Source organism: Lissotriton vulgaris, chromosome 3_1, assembly GCF_964263255.1.
Source record: "Lissotriton vulgaris chromosome 3_1, aLisVul1.2, whole genome shotgun sequence".
NCBI classification, from domain to species: Eukaryota; Metazoa; Chordata; class Amphibia; order Caudata; family Salamandridae; genus Lissotriton; species Lissotriton vulgaris.
Window position 1 is genome coordinate 1,891,623,883 of NC_141689.1, and position 19,894 is coordinate 1,891,643,776.

Genomic DNA, 19,894 nt, shown 5'->3' on the forward strand with positions numbered 1-19,894 from the left:
GAGGTTCTTACTTTGCTTTGAAATGGTGTGATAGAGGTGGTACCGGAGCAGGAAAGGGGTCAGGGTTGCTACTCCTGATATTTCCTGATCCTCAAACAGGACGGTCGCTTGAGACCAATCTTGGACCTCAGGATTTTGAACCTTTACCTCAGGCAGGAAAAGTTCAAAATGTTGACCTTGGCTCAGGTTTTTCTTGCGCTTCAACAGGAAGACTGAATGGCGTCCATCGATCTGCAGGATGCGTATTTTTATCTTCCCATCCTGAAGTCGCATCGGATGTATCTCCGGTTTACAGTGGGATCACAACACTATCAGTTTGCGGTTCTTCTGTTCGGTCTTACTTCTGCTCCTGGAATCTTTACAAAGGTGATGGCGGTGGTTGCGGCTCATATCAGAAGGTCAGGGGTTCCTGTTTTCCCCTACCTGGATGACTGGCTGTTGAAAGCAGAGTCTCCAGAATTGGTTTCGCGCCACTTCCAAGTGACAACTCCTCTGTTGTTCAAATTGAGTTTTTCGATAAATGTACCCAAATCTCACCTGGTGCCCTCTCAGCGCAGCCTGTTCATAGGGGCAATACTGGACACTTCTGTGTGTCAAGTATACCCGCCTCCGCAGAGGATTCTCGACATACAGGAGATGGTTCCTTTATTTCACGATGGAGCGGTTGTTCCAGTCCTGAAGGTTCTTTGCCTTCTCGGTCTGTTTGCTTCCTGCATTCTGTTGGTCAACCATGCATGCTGACACATGAGGGCACTCCAGTGGTTCCTCCGCAGGCAGTGGTATCAGCACAACAGATCTCTGGGAGAACATCAAACTCTCCAGAGCAGCTGCAGCGGAGCTGATTTGGTGGATTGTACAGGGCAACCTGTCTCAAGGAAAGCCCTTTCAGTCTCCTCCACCGGTGGCCACAGTGATCACTGATACCTCCGCTCTAGGGTGGGGTGCTCATCTGGGAGATTTGGAGGTCAAAGGTCTTTGGTCTCCAGAGGAAAGTTTGCTTCACTTCAGCCTGTTGGAATTGCAGGTGATACGTTTGGCGCTAAAGACTTTCCTTTGTTCCCTTTGCGTCAGTCGGTTCAGATCCTGACTGACAACACTACTGCGATGTGGTACATCACAACAGGGAGGTATAGGGTCGTATCGCCTCTGTCGAGAGGCTCTGCAGCTCTGGTCCTGGGCTCGTGGACAACAGATTTGTGTGTTTGCAAATCATCTGGCCGGTGTGCTGAATGTTCGTGCGGACAGTATCAGTCGGCGTTACTTGGCTGATTACGAGTGGCGGCTTCATCTGGAGGTGGTCCTTCGCTTCTTTCAGATGTGGGGATCTCCTCGGTGACCTGTGTGTCCACTCGCGAGAACGCGCACTGTCCGTTGTTCTGCAGTCTCCAGTATCCGATGCAGGGAGCATTGGGGGACGGGTTTCAGATAGATTGGAGTTCACACCTCCTTTACACGTCTCCCCCCCATACCCTTGATTCCTCTGGTTCTGAGAAAGATTCGCCAAGACTGGGCCCAAGTTATATTGATCACCCCGGATTGGCCAAGAAGGGTGTGGTACACAGATCTACTTCACCTCTCATCGCACCCTCCGCTCCGCCTCCCTCTCAGGGCAGATCTCCTCTCGCAGTCCCAGGGGCAGGTTCACCCACCTCCAGAGCCTGCACCTTCATGCCTGGAGATTGAATGGGGCAACCCGAGTTCTTTCTCTCTCCCGCCAAACATAGTCGACGTTATTTTATCATCCAAGCGACACTCCACTAAGTCTGTTTACTCTTCCCTATGATCCAGATTTATTAAGTGGTGCGGAGAGAAAGACATTGACCCTCTTAAGGCCCATTTGTGATATATTTGCGAGTTTTCTCTTTCTTTAGCACAGCAAGGTTGTGCTGTGGCTACTGTCAAGGGCTATTTGTCGGCTTTGTTCACCTTTTTATGTTTGCCGGACCAGTCGTCTTTATTTAAGTCCCCCATTGTCATGAGGTTCATTAAGGGTCTTACAAATAAGATCCCTGCAACTCCTTTCATTATGCCTCAGTGGGATTTGAATTTAGTTATTACTTTTTTAATAGGTTCTCCATTTGAGCCTCCTCATACTAGCCAGTTGAGGCTTCTGTCTTTTAAAACTGTTTTCTTGATGGCCATTACCTCGGCTAGGAGGTTAAGTGAGCTTCAGGCTCTTACTTCAAAACTTCCTTTCCTGACCATTTATGCAGATAAGTTGGTTCTAAGGACCAGGGCTGCTTTCCTTCCCAAGGTGGTTACCTCTTTTCATATGGGACAGTCCATTATTTTACCCACCTTTTATCCTCCATCGTTTGGACCCTAAGAGAGCTGTCCACTTTTATCTGGATCGGACAAGAGATCTGAGGCTGGACGATCAGCTCTTCCTGGGATATGTTGGGAAGATGAAAGGCAAGGCTGTGCACAAGAGGACTCTTTCCTGGTGGATTACCTTGTGCATCAAGATTTGCTACGCCCTGGCCAAGAAGGACCCTCCTAAAGGTATAAGAGCTCATTCCACCAGAGCTAAGTCTACTTCTTCTGCTTTGGCTCGAGGTGTTCCTGTTCTTGATATATGTAAAACAGCAACGTGGGCCTCCCTCCACACCTTTGCAAAGCATCACTGCTTGGATTCTGAGGTTAGGAGGGATGGCCTTTTGCACGCTCTGTTTTACAAGATTTTTTGATGTAGTCAGGTGGACACCCTCCTCCGGGAGAGGTACGGCTTTGGGAATCTATTCAAAAGGTGAAGAATCCACAGGCAGAAGTATCCATCAGAAGAACAAGTTACTTACCTTTGGTAACGCTTTTTCTGGTGGATACAATATCTGCCTTTGGGTTTGGGTTTTGGGGGTACAGGGGCATTTTAAGGGTTCAGGGCTAGGTTTGGGTTTTGGGGTACAGGGGTATTTTAGGGTTCAGGGCTATGTTTGGTTTTGGGGTACAGGGGTATTTTTAGGGTTCAGGTTTGGGTTTTGGGGTACATGGGTATTAAGGGTTCAGGGCTAGGTTTGGGTTTTGGGGTACAGGGGTATTTTAGGGCTATGGGGTAGGTTTGGGTTTTGGGGTACAGTGGTATTTTTAGGGTTCAGGGCTAGGTTTGGGTTTTGGGGTACAGGGGTATTTTTAGGGTTCAGGGCTAGGGTTGGATTTGGGGTACAGGGGTAATTATAGGGTTCAGGGCTAGGGTTGGATTTTGGGGTACAGGGGTATTTTTAGGGTTTAGGGATAGGTTTGGGTTTTTGGGTACAGGGTATATTCATAGGGTTAAGATGGGTTAGTGTTTAAGGGTGTTGGGGTATTTTAAGGAGTAAGGGTGGTTATGATTATGGGGTGCAGGGGTATTTAAAGGGAGCAGGTTGGGATTAGCACACAATATGAGACATGGCATGAAGGGCGGAACGTACCACACGCCCCCAGCGTTTGTCACGCCCTCAGCACACGCCCACAGCACAACGCAGACACGCCCACAAGGGACTACTTTGCTGGCACGGTTCTTTTACCTGTTATATGTATATGGTGGGCGTCTGCATAGCCTATGTCCTTATGCTGCAACTGCCCTTTCCAACGATGTATTGGGTGTTGTGATTGGTGCTGTGGTTCCTGAGATTACCCGCCTCAAAGGTTTGGTATTAGTATAGATGCTATGTGTATATTTAAAAGTGTGTCGGCCCGCCCGTTTGCCTCAGTGACACAGAAAAAATGGGTGGAACTGACGTCGGCACGCTGACCAGGTCCTTTTGTGGCTCCGATGATGTCATACGGTGCAGCGAGCGTAGCCTGTCCATTGTGACGTCCTCGTCGACGTGGGAGAGCTAAGAAGGAATTTTCCCGCGGAATGCTGGCGCAGGGGGTATTAAAAAGGTGAGGAATCCACAGGCAGATATTGTATCCACCGGAAAAAGCGTTACAGAAGGTAAGTAACTTGTTCTTCTGACTCTTCAATTAAATATTATTATTATAAAGACTCTCAACCGTCCACTGCCAGGAACTTTAACACAAAATTCATGCTTTAACCATTCCGCCCGTTTTTTCATTTTCAATTGCTGAATTCTTTCCGTTTACCGAGCAACACTGTACTTGGTCTGCGAACCTGTTTAGAAAATACGCGTCTACAATCTGACACAGCATTTGTCATTTGACAAGCCAGTGGCGTGCACGGTCACGCAGCATCTGCCGTGTTCACTTAATTAACTTTCCGATCCTTCATGTCTGTGATTGCTTTTAATCAAAGCTTTATTTAAAACATGCAATCCGTTTTCCTTAAAGGTGAATGGGATATGTTTAACCAAAATGAAAACTGTAATTTAAATTTTTTAACAGTCCATGCGACCACTGCCTACTCTTAAAAATGTTTTTGACGGGGGCGTGGCTTCGGAGGCGATGAGCTAAGACGTGCCTTCCGAGAGCTCCGGCGCCCTGCTGCCTGTTTTAGCGATCTATAGCGGATTTTGGGGGCTGCACAGGGACCCCGAGAGCTGAGGGGACCCCCGGAGAGTGTGGACACTGGCGACGTGAAAGCACAGCGGAGCGCCTCGCCGGGAGAGTTGGAGAGGCTCGGTGACATTCCTGCGGGCGATCCGGACCGGACTGGCAGAGGAGTGCACCGGGGTGTAACCCTGCTGGCGTCGCCCAGTGGGGACAAGAGCCTGGCGGCGGCCCCGAGACCCGGCGGAGCCTACGGAGGCCTCAGCCTGCAGCAACCGGAGGTGAGCTGAGGAGCGGGCCTGCAGCAGAGTCCACTCTGGCGGTTGAGGATCCCCTGGAGTGCGGAGCGGCCTGATCGGACGGCCTGCAACTGCCGGAGGGGCGTAAATAGCCCTACCCTGTGTGCCGGCGCCTTGGTGAAGAGCTGTGCCCTGCCATCTTGGTGCCCCGAAGCTGGAGGGGTTGCCGGTGTGTGCCGGGGGCCCGGGGGGCGCTGTAGTGGAGGGCACCGTAGTGCCAGTGAGCTGCTTTTGCGGGGGCCCTGAACTGGTGTGGTAGACGGCGCTCCCGGACGGGGAGAGCCACGCGACCCTGGGGCTGGGATGGGTGCCGGACTCTTAGGTGGGCGCCCCCTGGAGGCAGCGGAGAGGCCTACGGCGGCGGGGAGTCCTGGTGCTGGAGTACGAGGTGAGGCATATCCGCTCGGGGCTGCGGGGGGGGGGGTCGGCTGCACGCGAGGGGCGCCCCCTCACTCCTGGTGCCCTGGCCTGTCGCCCCTCCCCCCCCCCCCCCCTACGAACTGAGGCCTACTTTGGAAGCTGTGCCCGACGAGGTAAAGTTGAACCCTGCGGGCCTCTAGGCGGGGGGGCGCTGAGCACCCCTGGGCCCTTGCCATTTACTGCCCTCCCGCCCGCGGGCCCCGGGGGCGGGAGGCTGCGGCGGACCGTCTCGGCTGGGGGCCTAGGGAAGCGGCCTGTAGAGAGGCAGGCGGTGGGACGCAGCGAACCCTCCTCATGAGAGGTGCAACTTGGCCCAGGGCCCCTGGAACTTGTGCTGGCCTCCGGCTGAGGTGCTCTGCCCTGCTTGCTGTGGTGGCGCACCGTACCGTCCAGCCGGGCCTCGCTTGACTGTGGCCTGCCCTCCCCGTCTGGTGGGGTGCATTTAGCCGGGGGCGCGGGCCCTCCAGCCGCCTGGAACTGTTGCTGGGTGCGACCTGGTGGTGGGGCGAGGTGCTGCCTGCCGTTGGGAGTTACTGTCCCTTGACATTTGAAGGCCTTGCTCTTGGTGCGGTGGGGTGCCCTTGGTCTGCTTGGGTGGAGGTACCGGTCGGAGAGTCTGTTGGCGCCATTGCATTTGAGCCCTAGAGGATGAGGGGGTCCCTACCTCGGCCTACTAGAGCGACCTGCTTCTTCCTACTGCAGTGCTGGGGACATTGCATCACTCGGGGCCTTGCTCTCTTGAACTGTCTGTGCACTGGCATTGGTCCCCTGACGGCCTACCTCTTTGCCCCAGGTGCGGCGGCTTGACCCCCGCCCTGAGCTGTTGGACCCTGTCTTCTGCATGCGCTGTCTGGGGGAACCCTCTCACCTGGGCCTGTGGTGGACGGGGGCCCTGGTCGCTGGTCTGCTGCCGCCTGGGGACACGGACACTTAGCTCTTCGCTGCAGGCCCGACGATGACGAGATCCAAAGGGGGCAAGCAGGACCCGGCGGCGACGGCCAAAGGCACGTCGGTGATGGCTATGTGGGGCAAGACTGGAGCGGCGGCGCCAACTGAAGACCCCTCGTCAACGGCTGTGGGCTCGCCGCCGGTGACTCAAGCTTTGATGGCCTCCTTCATGTCTGATCTCAAGACGGAGATAGGCTCCTTGCGCACGGAAGTCCAAACCTGCGTTAAGGAGATGCGCAAGGAGGCCACCGAACTGGGCGATAGAGTGGACGGCTTGGAGAAGTTAGTTGATGCGCGTACGGAGGACCAGGAACAGCTGTGGCAGAGGGTGTCGGTCGTGGAAGAGCAAAACATTGAACTGCAGATCAAGCAGGAGGATCTCAAGAACAGGAGCCGCCGGAACAACCTCCGAATCCGTGGCGCACCGCTCGACGAGGAAGGGACGGACATTCTGACCTACGTAGCGCAACTCCTACACGAGGTGTGGGGGGACGAGGATGCCTCCCCTCCGACTCTGGACCATCATCGGGTGTATGGACCGGCGGGTAGAGCGGGCCCCCTCCCAGACATCCTGGCACGGGTGCACTACTTTACAGAGAAGGAAGCCATCTTGAAAGCGGCCTGGGACAAACCCAACCTCACCTACAGAGGCCACAAAATACAGATTTTCCAAGACCTGGCTCCTAACACCCTGCGACGGCGAAGAGCTTTTCGGCCGGTGACGGAGAAGTTGAGGGCTCTCAACATAGCCTACCAGTGGGGCCATCCCTTTGCCCTCCTCTTTCGCTGGGAGGACAAGCGCAGGGTCCTCCGATCTTACCGGGAGGCGGCGCAGCTTCTTAAAATGCGGGACTCGCCGGCCCACAGCCCCTCAAGATCCTGGCAACAGGAGAGAGTCCCTGCCCGCCCGGACTGGACCCAGGTTCGGCGACACTGTCGATCTCCTCCAGTAGATGAGAAAACCGCGTCGCAGGCCAAGCAGGACACCATAGAACATATCCGCTCCCTTGAGGGTGACCGAGATGGCCAGACCTCTCATCCGCCTACCCCATGATATGGGCCGTGTTGGAGCATACTCTTTGGTGGCCCCCTCTGGCGCTCTGGGGCGCTCCTCTGATCATCAGCTTGCAATCCTGTCTTGGCATGCTGCCTACACAGACGCCCTGGGGGGTTCCTGGTCTCCTACACTTTGTTGAGGTCGCCAACCGGAGCACCAGTCCCCTTGAGTCACAGGCGACATATGCCCCTGCGGCGCCTCGTCCTGGCCTGCACCTGGAGACTTCGCTGCTCCTGACCCCAACATGCGGGCCCCCCCGGAGCTGCATGCGGGATGGACCTGGTCCCAGTGTGGCTATATTCGAATTGCAATGCCTGGTCCGCCGGCAGGGGCTGGGTGATGACCATTGATATGCCCAACTGCTCCCCTTAGCTATGCGATGCCCCTGATCCTGGTTCGAGCAGCGGGGATGCCGGGCCGAGGTCTTTTATCCTGCCTGTGGGTGCCCCCTCTCCTACCCCATAGGGAGTGACATTCCTGAGTGCGTCCAAGCTCTTGGGTAGAGGATGCACGGTGACTGGGGTAGTCCGATATGGCCCTGTTGGCCTTTGGTGTTCTTGGCATACCCGAGGCGTGTTTGGCCTCCGGCTGTTTCCTCTCTCTTTCTCTCCCCTGGCCTTCCCCCTCTGTCCCTTCCATCTGGTCTGGCGGGTGGTAGGGTGGGGTTGGGGTGGCGGCTGCTGTCTGGGTGGTGGGAGCGGGTCCTTTGGCACCTTCCTATTGTCTCCTTTTCCTGCGCTGGTGGGAGTGGGACATATGGGCGGACCCTGCCCGACGTTTGCTATGGCTGCGACTATACCTAGTACCCTGAAGGTTTTATCACATAACGTTAAGGGCCTGAACTCCCCTAACAAGCGTAAGCAGGTTTGGCGCTATCTCCTCCAACAGCATCCTGACATCATTTATCTTCAGGAAACCCACCTACTGCAGGGGAACACGCACCGCATGGCCCACCCCAAGTACCCTCTTCAGTTCTGGGCGACAGCGGACACCAAAACTGCGGGGGTGGCCATACTATGCAGGGCTGGCTTCAGGCAGGGGGATTCTCGACCCTATAAGAGTGGGGATGGGCGCTTCCTCAGGGTTACAGTATATGCGGGACGGCATAGGTTCACCTTATGCAATGTGTACGCTCCTAACCAGCTACAAGCCCGCTATCTCCAGACACTCTTGAGGGAGCAGGTACCCTGTGGAGACCCGCACATGATACTGGGTGGGGACTTCAACCTATTGTGGGAATCGGACCGGGATCGATGTGGTGCTGCCTCCAACGCTTCCGGGGTGATGTTTTCTGCCCTGCGTAAACAGATTGCGGACTTAGGACTACTAGATGTGTGGCGCTATCACAACCCGGACCTTGGAGACTACTCATTTTATTCACACGCCCATAGGTCTTACTCCCGTATCGATTTCCTCTTTGTGTCACTGGAGTTGCTCCGAGACACGCTGGGTGCCTCCATCTCAGACATTTCTCTGTCGGATCACGCTCACGTGGAAATGCGTCTTCAGGATCCGGCGGCACGTCCCATGCGTGTCACACGTTGGTCCTTTCCACCGAGCGTCCTTCGGGACTCTGACGATGTGGATAGCATCCGGGAAGCCATAGACGCCTACTTTGCTTCTAACGATACCCCGGACATGCCTTTCCCGGTGGTTTGGGATGCTTTCAAGGCCACGATTCGGGGACACATCACCTCCCTGGCGATTGCACGCAGGCGTGCTGCCTACAAACTGGAGGCTGAGTTGGCAGTGGATATTAAGCAAGCCGAGATGCAGGACCGGGAGCGGTCGTCTCCAGACACTAGGAGGAGATTGGCCACACTTAGAGGGCAACTCAGACTGCTGCGCACCAACAAGGTGGAAGGTGCCCTGTTGGCCTTGAAGCAAAAGTACTTCGAAGGAGGCGACAAGGTAGGCCGATTGCTGGCGGGAAGGCTGAGAGCACGCGCTGCCAAGGCCCACATAACTAGTGTCCAACTGCAGGACGGATCGAAAGTAGTCTCGGAGAAGTCCAAGCAGGCCGCATTTATGGACTATTATACCTCCCTGTACAGGAATGATCCTGTATCGGTGGATGCGATAGCAGCCGTCCTGGATGATTATGAGGGGCCGACGATACCGGCTAGGGACGCGACGGAGCTAGAGAACCCCATTACGGAGGATGAGGTCACGATTGCGATTAAGAACCTACCTGTGGGGAAAACGCCGGGCCCGGATGGCTTGCTGTTATCTTTCTATCGCACATTTCAGGCCCAGCTTCGGCCTCACCTCCTCAGACTGTTCAACTCTTTCTCGGAAGAGGTGGGTCCATCCCCTGATCTGGGCATGGCAGAGATAGCGTTAATTCCGAAACCCCGGAAATACCCTGCAATGTGTGCGTCCTACCGCCCTATCGCCTTGCTTACTGTGTATCTCAAAATATACACTAAGCTCCTCGCCCAACGCCTAGACCCGTATATGCAGTGGCTTGTAGACCCCGATCAGGTTGGATTTATCCACGATCGCCAGGGGGCAGACAACGTACGCAAACTTGCGCACCTTGTAGGGAAAGTGTGCCATTGGAAAATCCCGGCCTGCCTTCTCTCCCTGGACGCAGAGAAGGCGTTCGATCGGGTGGACTGGGCCTTCCTCCGGGCGGTACTTCGTAAACTCGAGCTGGGCCCGAAGTTGATTGCTAGGACTATGGCTCCATACATAGGGCCCCATACATAGGGCCCCACGCTCGAATCCGAGTCAATGGAGACCTAACACCGCCCATAGCGATTCACTGGGGCACTAGACAGGGGTGCCCCCTCTCACCCCTCCTATTCGCTCTTGCGGTGGAACCCCTCGCGGAGCTTCTGCGGCGCGACTCGGACATCCACGGGATAGCACACGGGGGACGGGACAACAAGGTGGCGATGTTCGCAGACGACCTAATCCTTACTCTCACGCCCCCGTGGGACTCCCTGCCGGCAGTCCATAGGGCGCTCTGCCTCTACGAAAGGGCCTCTGGCCTCAAGATTAACCACGACCAGTCCGGGGCCCTAAATCTTACCATCCCGGCGCAAGATCTCCCCACCCTGAGAGAGATTGTGCCCTACCAGTGGGCTGAGCGCCATATCAAATACCTGGGTCTCACCTTGACCCCCTCCCTTGAAGACTGGAGCTCTGTTAATTGGCGGATCTGCCGAAAGGAGGTCTTAGACGATCTGCGGCGGTGTAAACCCCTATTGCTGTCCTGGTTAGGCCGCCTCCACGCAGTCAAAATGTCGATCCTTCCCAAAATCCTATATGTATTTCAATGCCTCCCCACTCCAATCCCGCTGCACTGCATACGGAGCTTACAACGCGAGCTCAAATCCTTTATCTGGGGTGGCAAGCGCCCCCGTTTTCCCCAGAAAATCCTCATGGCCCCACGCGATAGGGGGGACTAGCCTGTCCTAACTTGATCCACTACTACTGGGCCGCGCACCTCCGATTTGTGATAGAGTGGGGGGTGCGAGAGAGTGAAAAAGGGTGGCTGCACATGGACAGGGCGGTGACGGGACGCACTATTTGGGACCTGCCATGGCTCCATCGAGCGGCCCGATCCAGAAGTGCGTACCTTACAGTGCCCACGAAAACGGTACTGGACATCTGAGATGCCGTCACTGTCTCCAGGGGTCTTACTACGTTCCTGTCCCCGCATACCCCCATAGCAGCAAACCCTCTCTTCCTGCCGGCCCATCGAACTCGGGCATTTGAGAACTGGGTGCAGGGGGATTGTAGGGTGCTTTGCGACCTGTTCGACAGAGGCTCCTTCAAGTCATTTGACCAATGTTGTGAGGAGTTTCTACTGCAGCCTGCCTCGCGGCTACAATACGTCCAACTACGACACTGGGCCTCTGGAGATAGTGTGTACCGGGCTGCTACACGCGCCTTCACCCCCTTCGAACGCTTGGCACGCACCCTAGGGGGCTTGAAACGATTGGTCTCCCAGATTTACCACATTCTACAGCACCCGCCACTCATACACACCCACCCGTATCAGCGTCAATGGCAGACAGCGGTCCGTACAGATATTACGCCTTCACAGTGGGATGCGGTGTGGAGAGATATCCCCAAGGTGTATCTGAGCATCCCGCAGAGGGAAAATGCATATAAACCTTTAACTCAATGGTATTACACTCCCCTGCGACTTCACAAGATGTTCCCCAATGTTTCGTCTCTGTGCTGGAGGTGTCGGGCTGCGACGGGGGACTTTGTGCGCATATGGTGGGCATGTCCGTTCCTCACTGTCTTCTGGAAGGAGTTCCTTAGCCACATCAGGGGGGTGCTGGGGTTCCCTTTGCCTGAAGCCATAGGTACGATCCTGTTGGGTATCAGACCACCAAACCTTAAGGCCCTAACCCGTAGTGACTGGATTGTAACATTACAGAAGCAAGGTGCGGCCAAGCAACTCATAGCCTTGCATTGGAAGAAGACTGAAGCACCTCAATAGCCTCCTGGTTTGTGCGGCTGTGGCACGTCTTGGCAATGGAGCTCCTAACGACGCGACTCCAGATGCGCCACACCCGCTTCGAGACAGTTTGGAAGCGCCTGGCGCGCTATTTGTGCTCCACAGAGCATGCGCGACACATGCCCACTAGACTCAGGACCCTACATCTCTTTGAGGACGCTATTGCCCCTACAGATCCTACTCGGTTGCTCCCGTAGGCGACTCCTATAACAACTGAGCTCCGGAGGCTGGCCCTCATTGCCTAGTGCTGCTTTCCATCCGCTGACCTGCCCACCACACCTGCTAGCACGACAACTCTTCTATCTTCTGTCTCTGGCTTACTTCCCCTTCATTTTCCATTTCTCTCTCTCCTCTGTAGCTCTTCTATGTTTTCATGGACGCCTGTTGGGTCGTTAGTAAACGCTGGGCTTGTTGCTCTCTCACTTACTCCCCCTGAACTGTAATTGGGGTTCTCTCAACGCTGAACAACTTCAACAGCTTTTCCTAAGCCACCCGGCCGGCCCCTCGGGGTTGTAGGCAAGGCGCTGTGTTAAATATTCTGACTAAACGAATTCTGTTGCGCATTTCTTGCGGCCAGCCTCGGATAGAGGTTGTGGGCTTAACGCTGTGTTCTTGTGCCCCTCCCAGGGGTTTTGTTCCAAAATAAAACAGACTTGTAACAAAAATGTTTTTGACAAAATGTACTTTGTTTGCGAATGGCTCACCACCTCCTTTGAGGAGGTGGTTAAGAGTGAATGCTTTCAATGTAATAAAAGGGAGCCCCTGAGTCTAGTTAATGTTCCTAGGACAGGGTAACAATACTTTCAGTAATAATAGTTCCTAGGCAACAGAATACCTGTCTGAATGCTTTGTCACCAGGAATCAGTTGCAAAACATTAATACATACCAATCTAATTCGTTATTTTGAAGGGATGCCCTAAACACACCCCTTCCAAATACTGAATTGTTATTTTGGTTGCAAACCTAAATTGTGATTTGGTAACCTGTCACTGAATACTCTTTTGAATTGCAAACTGCCTGGTACTGCAAATCTGACCTTTTGCTACCACAAAAAGGCTTCATATATCTGGCCCTATGTATCCAGAAACATGAATATGCAATCCTAATCTAATTTATCTGTGTAATATTTCACCAGTACAATGTAATGTTAAGTGTGAACATGTCTATGAGCACAAGGTGGGGGGAGTGAGTTATCAGCGGCAGAACCAAACCTCCGATCATCTCCTTTACTATACCTAATAATGCTAAGGCCTGTGTCAAATCTAATTTTTCCATCTTGCATTCAAAGTTCTTCTCTGTTAATTGTTCTGTGGTAGAACATGTCTGATGTGATGACTCTTGTTTCTACAGCCTACCTATAATGTATTTATTATTTTTTCATTTCAAACTTTAAGGTCATGATTATGTAAGATCTGAGATCTGGAGGTCATGGGGGTCTTTGAACCATTTTATAAGAAATCATATCCACCAGATACTACTCAATATGCACGGGGGGGGAGGGGGGGCAGGCACTAGCTTCATGAGCTCAAACAAAATCAATGAGGCTACATTACAGGAGATGGAGGCAGAGTTTATGCTTGAAGAGATAGTGACTGCCCTATGCTCCCTATCTTCGGGGAAGGCCTCCGGCCCAGATAAAATCCCAATGGAGCTATAGAAGGCGCTCTAAACGAACTAGCTCTGTTAATATTTGATCTTTTTCTGGATGTGCAGAACCGGGGAATTCCTCCTCCTTCCTGGCAAGGGACAGATATTGTAATTTTTGCCAAAAAGGGGAAACCCTCAGAGCTCCCAACCTCTTATCTCCTGATAAATACTGATGGCAAAATGTACTCTAAAGTTTTGGCTAACCAGCTAAAGAGGGTTATAGCCAACGTAGTCTCACATTGACAACATGGTTTTATCCCAGGAAGGGGTACCACAGATCATGTGAGACAGGTTATCGTATTACTGGATATAGCAGAGGCAACGGGAGATGATATGGCTGTGATCTTCGACCGAGAGTCTTGGCAATACCTCTGGGAAATTCCGTCAGAGAGAGGGTTCGGCACGCAATTGGCTACAGCCATCCGAGCAATGTACTATAAACCTTATGCTCGGTTGCAGATGATGGGGAACACATCGGGGAAAATCGAGGTGGGTAGGGGAACAAGGCAGGGCTGTCCGTGCTCCCCAATTCTCTTTGCTATGTATTTAGACCTTTTCATTAATCAAATACTTTTAAATCCTTTAATTAAACCTCTAATAACTAATGGATATGAGACCAAGGTCCTGGCCTATGCGGACGATAACGCTGTTACCACATCCGAGCCAAAGAAAGCAATTAAGGAAATTGAAAGCTTGGCGGAGGAATTCGGGATAAGATCAGGATATCTGTTAAATAAAGGGGAGACTCAAATATTTACCTTGCGGCAGGGTATTATACAAGACTAACGCCAAACCAAAATCAGACCGGTATTTAGGGGTCAAGATTAGTTCAAACATAGATGCGATATGGCCTAACAACCTTGACCCTATGCTGGATGAAATTGGCTTGTCAATGTGGCGTCTCATAAGCTGCATCTACAGTAAACATATTAAAAATGTAATCTTCCCTAGAGTGTTATATCTATTTCGCTCTATCCCCCTCGAACTAATAGACACCATCATTCAAAAAATTAAGTCCATGTTCTCCAACTTTGTATGGCACTACCAAAAAACCAGCGGGCCTTGACGACGCTCGCACTCCCTCAAGATAGAAGGGGGTGGGCTGCTCCAAACCTGTCGTTTTACTATTGGGCAGCAGCTCTGCAACAGATGGGTACGCTGTTTATGACAGATAGGGCAAGAACAGAGGACTCTGATTCACCTACCACCTGGCTATTGGGGAAGAGGCGATCGGTCTCTTTTAGACGAAGCTGGAGCCCAGCTACTATAAAAAGACTCCGTTCAAGTGCATAAAGGCTGCCTGAAAGATTTGGGGTAAAGTCAGCAGATTACTAAAAATATCAAAGTATAATTGGTACTCGCCCTTTTGGCGCTCCTTTCGCCTCCCAATGGACATGTATGTTGCCATGAGTAGAGGCTGTGGCAGCAAGCAGGAATAGAAAGGATATCGAGCCTATTTAATAACTCCGTGCTTATCCCATTCTCAGAACTAGTTCAGACTTTAGGGATAGATAATAGGACGCAGTTTAAATATATACATATTAGGGAGTGTTTAAAAAGTTTGTCTATAGGGGCTCTCAACCTGAGGAAGATACCAATATTGGATATAAAATACCGGGGGGTTGTAGGATTAGAGACTACTATGTGATTTTATTAGAAACCCTCCCCGACGATCTGGAAAAAAACGAATAAATGGGGGAGAAAAATGGGGGACAAGGAGATCGATTTGGACATGTCGATCGTACTAGGGAAGAAGATCTTCATGTCAGCAAACCTAAAGGCTCAACACTAAAAAAACTCTCTTCAGCCTTTAGATTACACACCGGCAAAACTTTTAGAATGGCGGAAAAGGGAGAATGACACCTGCCCTAGATGTCAAAGTAGCTTGGCGGACATTGTACACATGTTTTTTGCATGTAGTCGGTTTCTGCCTTTAAAAACTAGTATAGAGAATTTTTTGCAGCAAACAACCGGCCAGGTTATTTCGATCGCACTAGCTCTGTTACTGGGCTACGACACTCTGATCAGCTTATCGACATCGCACAGAGATTTAGCTTTCATCATAAAAGCCGTAGCCAGATTATTAATTTATTTATTTATTTTTTAGATTTCTTGAGCGCACTGTTACCCGGAGGTGTCCTGGCGCTAACAGATTGGGCTGTTGTGTGTGGGTAAGGAGCTTTAATGAGTGAAGAGCCAGGTCTTCAGTGCCTTTCTAAAGGATAGCAGATCAGGCAATTGTCTAATGTAGAGGGGTAGCTTGTTCCAGGCTACTGCTGCGCCTAAGGAAAAGCTCCTGCCCCCCCATCTTGCTTTCTTGACTCTGGGGACTACTACCAATGCCTGCAGCCCAGATCTGAGGGATCTTGCCGGCTTGTACCAGAAAAACAGTTCCTTCATGCATCTAGGGCCCAGATCGTGCACTGCTTTAAAGACCACACAGAGCGCCTTGAAAGTAATTAGTTTCCGCACTGGCAACCAATGAAGTTTAGCCAGGTCCTGAGCCACCGATGCAAACTTAGGTGTATCTGTTATCAGGTGTGCGGCTGCGTTCTGTAGGATCTGGAGTTTATTTAGTACACCGACTTGGGCATTCAGCATAAGGCTGTTACAGTAATCTAGCCGGGATAGAACTAGACCGGTAAACCACTGTTTTTCTGTGCTCTTGCTCCAAAAATGGTAGCACTTTCCAGATTGTTTTAAGGACAAAATGCATGGATGAGACAAGAGCATTGATCTGAGGTTTAAAGGATAATGAGTCATTCACCAAAATGCCGAGATTTTTCACTTTAGTCACTGGGGCAGGCAGAGTTCCCATATCTTCAGGCCACCATCTCGGGGACCAAAATTTATCTTTGGAGCCGAAGAGTAGCACTTCTGTCTTTGAAGAGTTTAACTTAAGACAGTTTTGAGCCATCCAAACACCCACTTCTCGCATGCAGCTTTTGAACCTATCCGCAGTGCTGTCTATTTCCCCCGGCAGCAGAGACACCACTATCTGCGTGTTATCCGCGTAAGCTGTAAGGTTGAAAACGAAGGTTCGAATTATCGGGGCTAGAATGGAAACATAGACATTAAAAAGGGTCGGGCTCAAGGAGGAGCCCTGGGGTACTCCATAAGGAAGCGTGAAGGGGCGTGATTCAAACGTAACTGCGTGTTTAAAGAGCCTTCCATAATTTTGGCTGGAAGGGGCAGTCTCCCAATAGGCCGATAGTTGTTTAAATCGGCTATGTCTAAATTTTTTTTTTTTTAAGGAGAGGTAAAATGGAGGCTCGTTTCCATTTTGCGGGGAATTCCCCACTATCCAACATTAGATTGAGAAGGGGGGTGAGTCCGGCAGCAATGGTAACTGGCGCTAATTTAGCGATGGCAGCAGGGCAGGGATCATGAGGGGAGCCTGATTTACCTTCTGAAGTCGGCTCATTGCCTCTTTCACTGATTTGGGAGAAAAGTAGAAGTTTTTCTGGGCCGTTATCTGACTCAGCGTTGTTGGTGAAATGTTCCGCCAGAGTTTTTATTTGACTGTCTAAAGGAGAGAAGATTTTTTCAACTTTTTCACGGAAAAAAGTAGCCAGCTTCTCACACAGCAGAAGACTAGGGGGTACTTCTATGGTCTTGGGGACTGCCAGGGAGGACACCGTTCGAAAGAGCTCCTTCGGGGCATTGCTGGCTTCTTTGACCTTCTTCGTAAAGAAAGCTCGTTTTGCTTGCTGGATCCTCTCTTTATACGCTCTTTGCTCAGTGTTCAGGATTTTTTTGTCTGACTCGCTAAAGGTTGTCCGACAGATTTTTTCCTTTTTTTTACACACAATTTTATGGTCCCTGATCTCTTCGGAGAACCAGGGGGCGGAAGGATTGGACCGTGTGGGGAAACAGGTTTTAAGGGGAGCTAGTTGTAAACACGCTGCCTCCAGCCATCTAGTGTAGGCCTGGGTTGCTTGTTCCGTATTTCCTGAAAGCGGCTCCAAGGTTGACTTTAATATACATTCCAGCTCATCTTGTTTTATGTCATTCCATTTCCTAATCTGTCGTGGAGCGAGTCTGGCTCTAGATGGTTTCCCAGGTGGGGCTAAAACAAAGTTAAAATAGACTGCTGAATGGTCTGACCAGGATATAGGCTGGACAGATAACATATTAAGGATCTGGTGATTTGAGAAGATACCATCCAGGGTATGCCCTGCTTTATGGGTGGGACCACTGACCAATTGCCTCAAATCCACCCCCTGGAGCAGGTCGGTAAGATCGCATGTGTCCGGGTCCGAGCCGCATTCTAGGTGAAAATTGAAATCGCCTAGTAAAGTGAACGTTTGGGCAGTGGTGGCTGTTTCTAATATTTTACCCAGGGCTAGAAAAAAAGGTGCTTTCGTCCCAGGAGGCCTATAGACTAAGCAGCCTCTAAAAGTTTGGTGGTCAGATAGGGTAAAATTAAAGAAAAGAGTCTCATCTGGACCTACGGGCCCCTGTTGGAAGGACCCTCTGAATGAGCTATGGTAAATGATAGCTAGACCACCACCGTTCTTTTTCTCTCTATTTTGGGTGTAGCAGACATAGTTCGGCGGGGTAGCATTCACTATGTCCGGGCCAGAGGCGGCATTGGTCCAGGACTCTGTGATGAACGCTATCATCACTCCAGCGTCCTGAATCAGCTCCGCTATTTCTGTACTATGTTTGACCAGGGATCTGGCATTAAGTAAAAGACATTTAGCCGAAGAATGACTTTTTCTGGCTGGCTTTTCCTTGTTGTCCCTGGGGAGCGCAATCGGATCCCAACTTGGCCTTGGCAAGGTCTGTGAGCAGTTAGAGCATATGCTAAGGGCCTTCTCTGTACTGACCCCCACTTCCAGAGTACAGCAGCCTGCTGAGTTTGATCTGTTTCTCCAGGCTCTAAGAGCCTCGCTAGTGTAGGTAAAACTCGAGGTCGAGTTGGTTTCGACCGGAGCAGAGGTCCCGGCCCTAGGCGCGGGTCCGGCGCGGACGGGCGCAGACTGGCTCGCCTTTAGCTACTTCATGAAAGGATACCAAGGCCCCTACATATCAGGCATGGCTCCATCGCTTATAGAGTGTTCATATTCAGGAAAAAGCATTATATACAAGCAAAGGCCCCCGGGCTAGGGAGAAGGCTAGAAAGATCTGGGCAGCTCGGACTTTATGGCTCAGTAAGAAGGCAGGTTGAAGAGATCGACATAAACATAACCAATTGTTACATCTCTGGAAGAGAGAGATAACAATAGAAACCAGTGGATAGATCAGCGAATGGGTAGCATGGCTTAAAGGTATTTAAAAGGCTTCTTTAATACCACGTTTTCCCCATTTGTGTTTTTTTCTCTCTTTTTCTCTTCCTACCTATTCTATGGAGAACCATTTTACTTGGGAAGGGGAAGCAAAAAAGGAAAGAAAAAGGGGGGCAAATAAGTTATTGATGATCTTCTTCTAACTTTGTATTGATGAAATTATTGTAACTATAACGTATTTGATGGTTTTTGTACCAATTGCATTTTGTCTAGCTAATAAAAAAAAAGATTATGTAAGATCTTTGGAATGACATTCAAAGTATTCTTCTATTCTGTAGACTGTTTCAGTTAACATACTTAAAGCCTTGTCTCCTTATGATCAGATGAATAGCCATTTTCCCTGCCAGTGTATTAATTTATTACGAGCACCATTGTTCCTTATTATAATTTTAACATAAACATTTAGTTACTCTAGTTTTATTATGTCAGATGTTTTAGCTATGTTTGAATGTAATTACATTTGGTTTGAGAAAGTATTAAATGTATGTTTTAGTACCAGAATAATGTATAGTTGGATTGTTTACCTTGACCACCATCTTGAAGCCAGGGCGAAGTTATCTAGTATTTCGGATTCTTCATTTCTGTGATAGGGAAAACATTATGTTTGTGTTTTTAAAATACTTTTTCTGTTGGTTAAAGGGGTGAACATGGAAAGATTTGCAGAAGAGGCAGATGTGGTTATAGTTGGCGCAGGCCCAGCAGGCTTATCTGCTGCTATTCGTCTCAAGCAGCTGGCTGCGGAGAACAATAAGGAGCTGCGAGTGTGCTTGGTGGAGAAAGCATCTCAGCTTGGTGCGCACACTTTGTCTGGAGCTTGCCTTGAGCCGAGTGCTTTAGAAGAACTATTTCCAGATTGGAAGAAGAGAGGGGTATGCAATTTTAATAATTCTGCATTTAAATATTTGCATTTGTAAAAATAAACCGGTTCAGTCTACATGCCATTGAAGATTATAGTTACCCCATACCACTTTGATACAACATTAATTTTAAGGAAGGTTTACTATGCCACATTGAATTCGAATACACAAGGTTCGAGAGGTGCTGTTGAACGGACCATCCCATCTGCCTACTAGTGCCACACAAACTTTTGTATTTGTTCCCTTTGCAATTTTGACCTTGAAAGAGTTTTTATACATACATACTGGAGGTGACCCTCTGCTGGTTAAATCGAGCTTTGTCATTCGATACATGGCAGACATTTATAGTAGATGTGTGAAAGAATATTAGCACTTTGCAGTGAGGCTCAATAAAGAAGCTTTTCTTTGCGTTCACCCAAGTAATATCTAGCCTGATGCAATCTCTTGATACCTCAGAATTCCTTAAA

The 19,894-nt window shown here is 50.7% G+C and overlaps 1 protein-coding gene across 1 annotated transcript in view; it reads left to right on the forward strand.

The window, feature by feature from the left end:
* ETFDH (electron transfer flavoprotein dehydrogenase) overlaps window positions 1-19,894 on the forward strand; it is a 412,507-nt gene that overhangs the window by 85,331 nt on the left and 307,282 nt on the right. Inside the window, exon 3 of the mRNA XM_086962357.1 lies at window positions 19,210-19,439. Coding sequence (XP_086818483.1) covers window positions 19,210-19,439 — 230 coding nt within the window. The remainder of the gene's footprint in view (window positions 1-19,209; window positions 19,440-19,894) is intronic.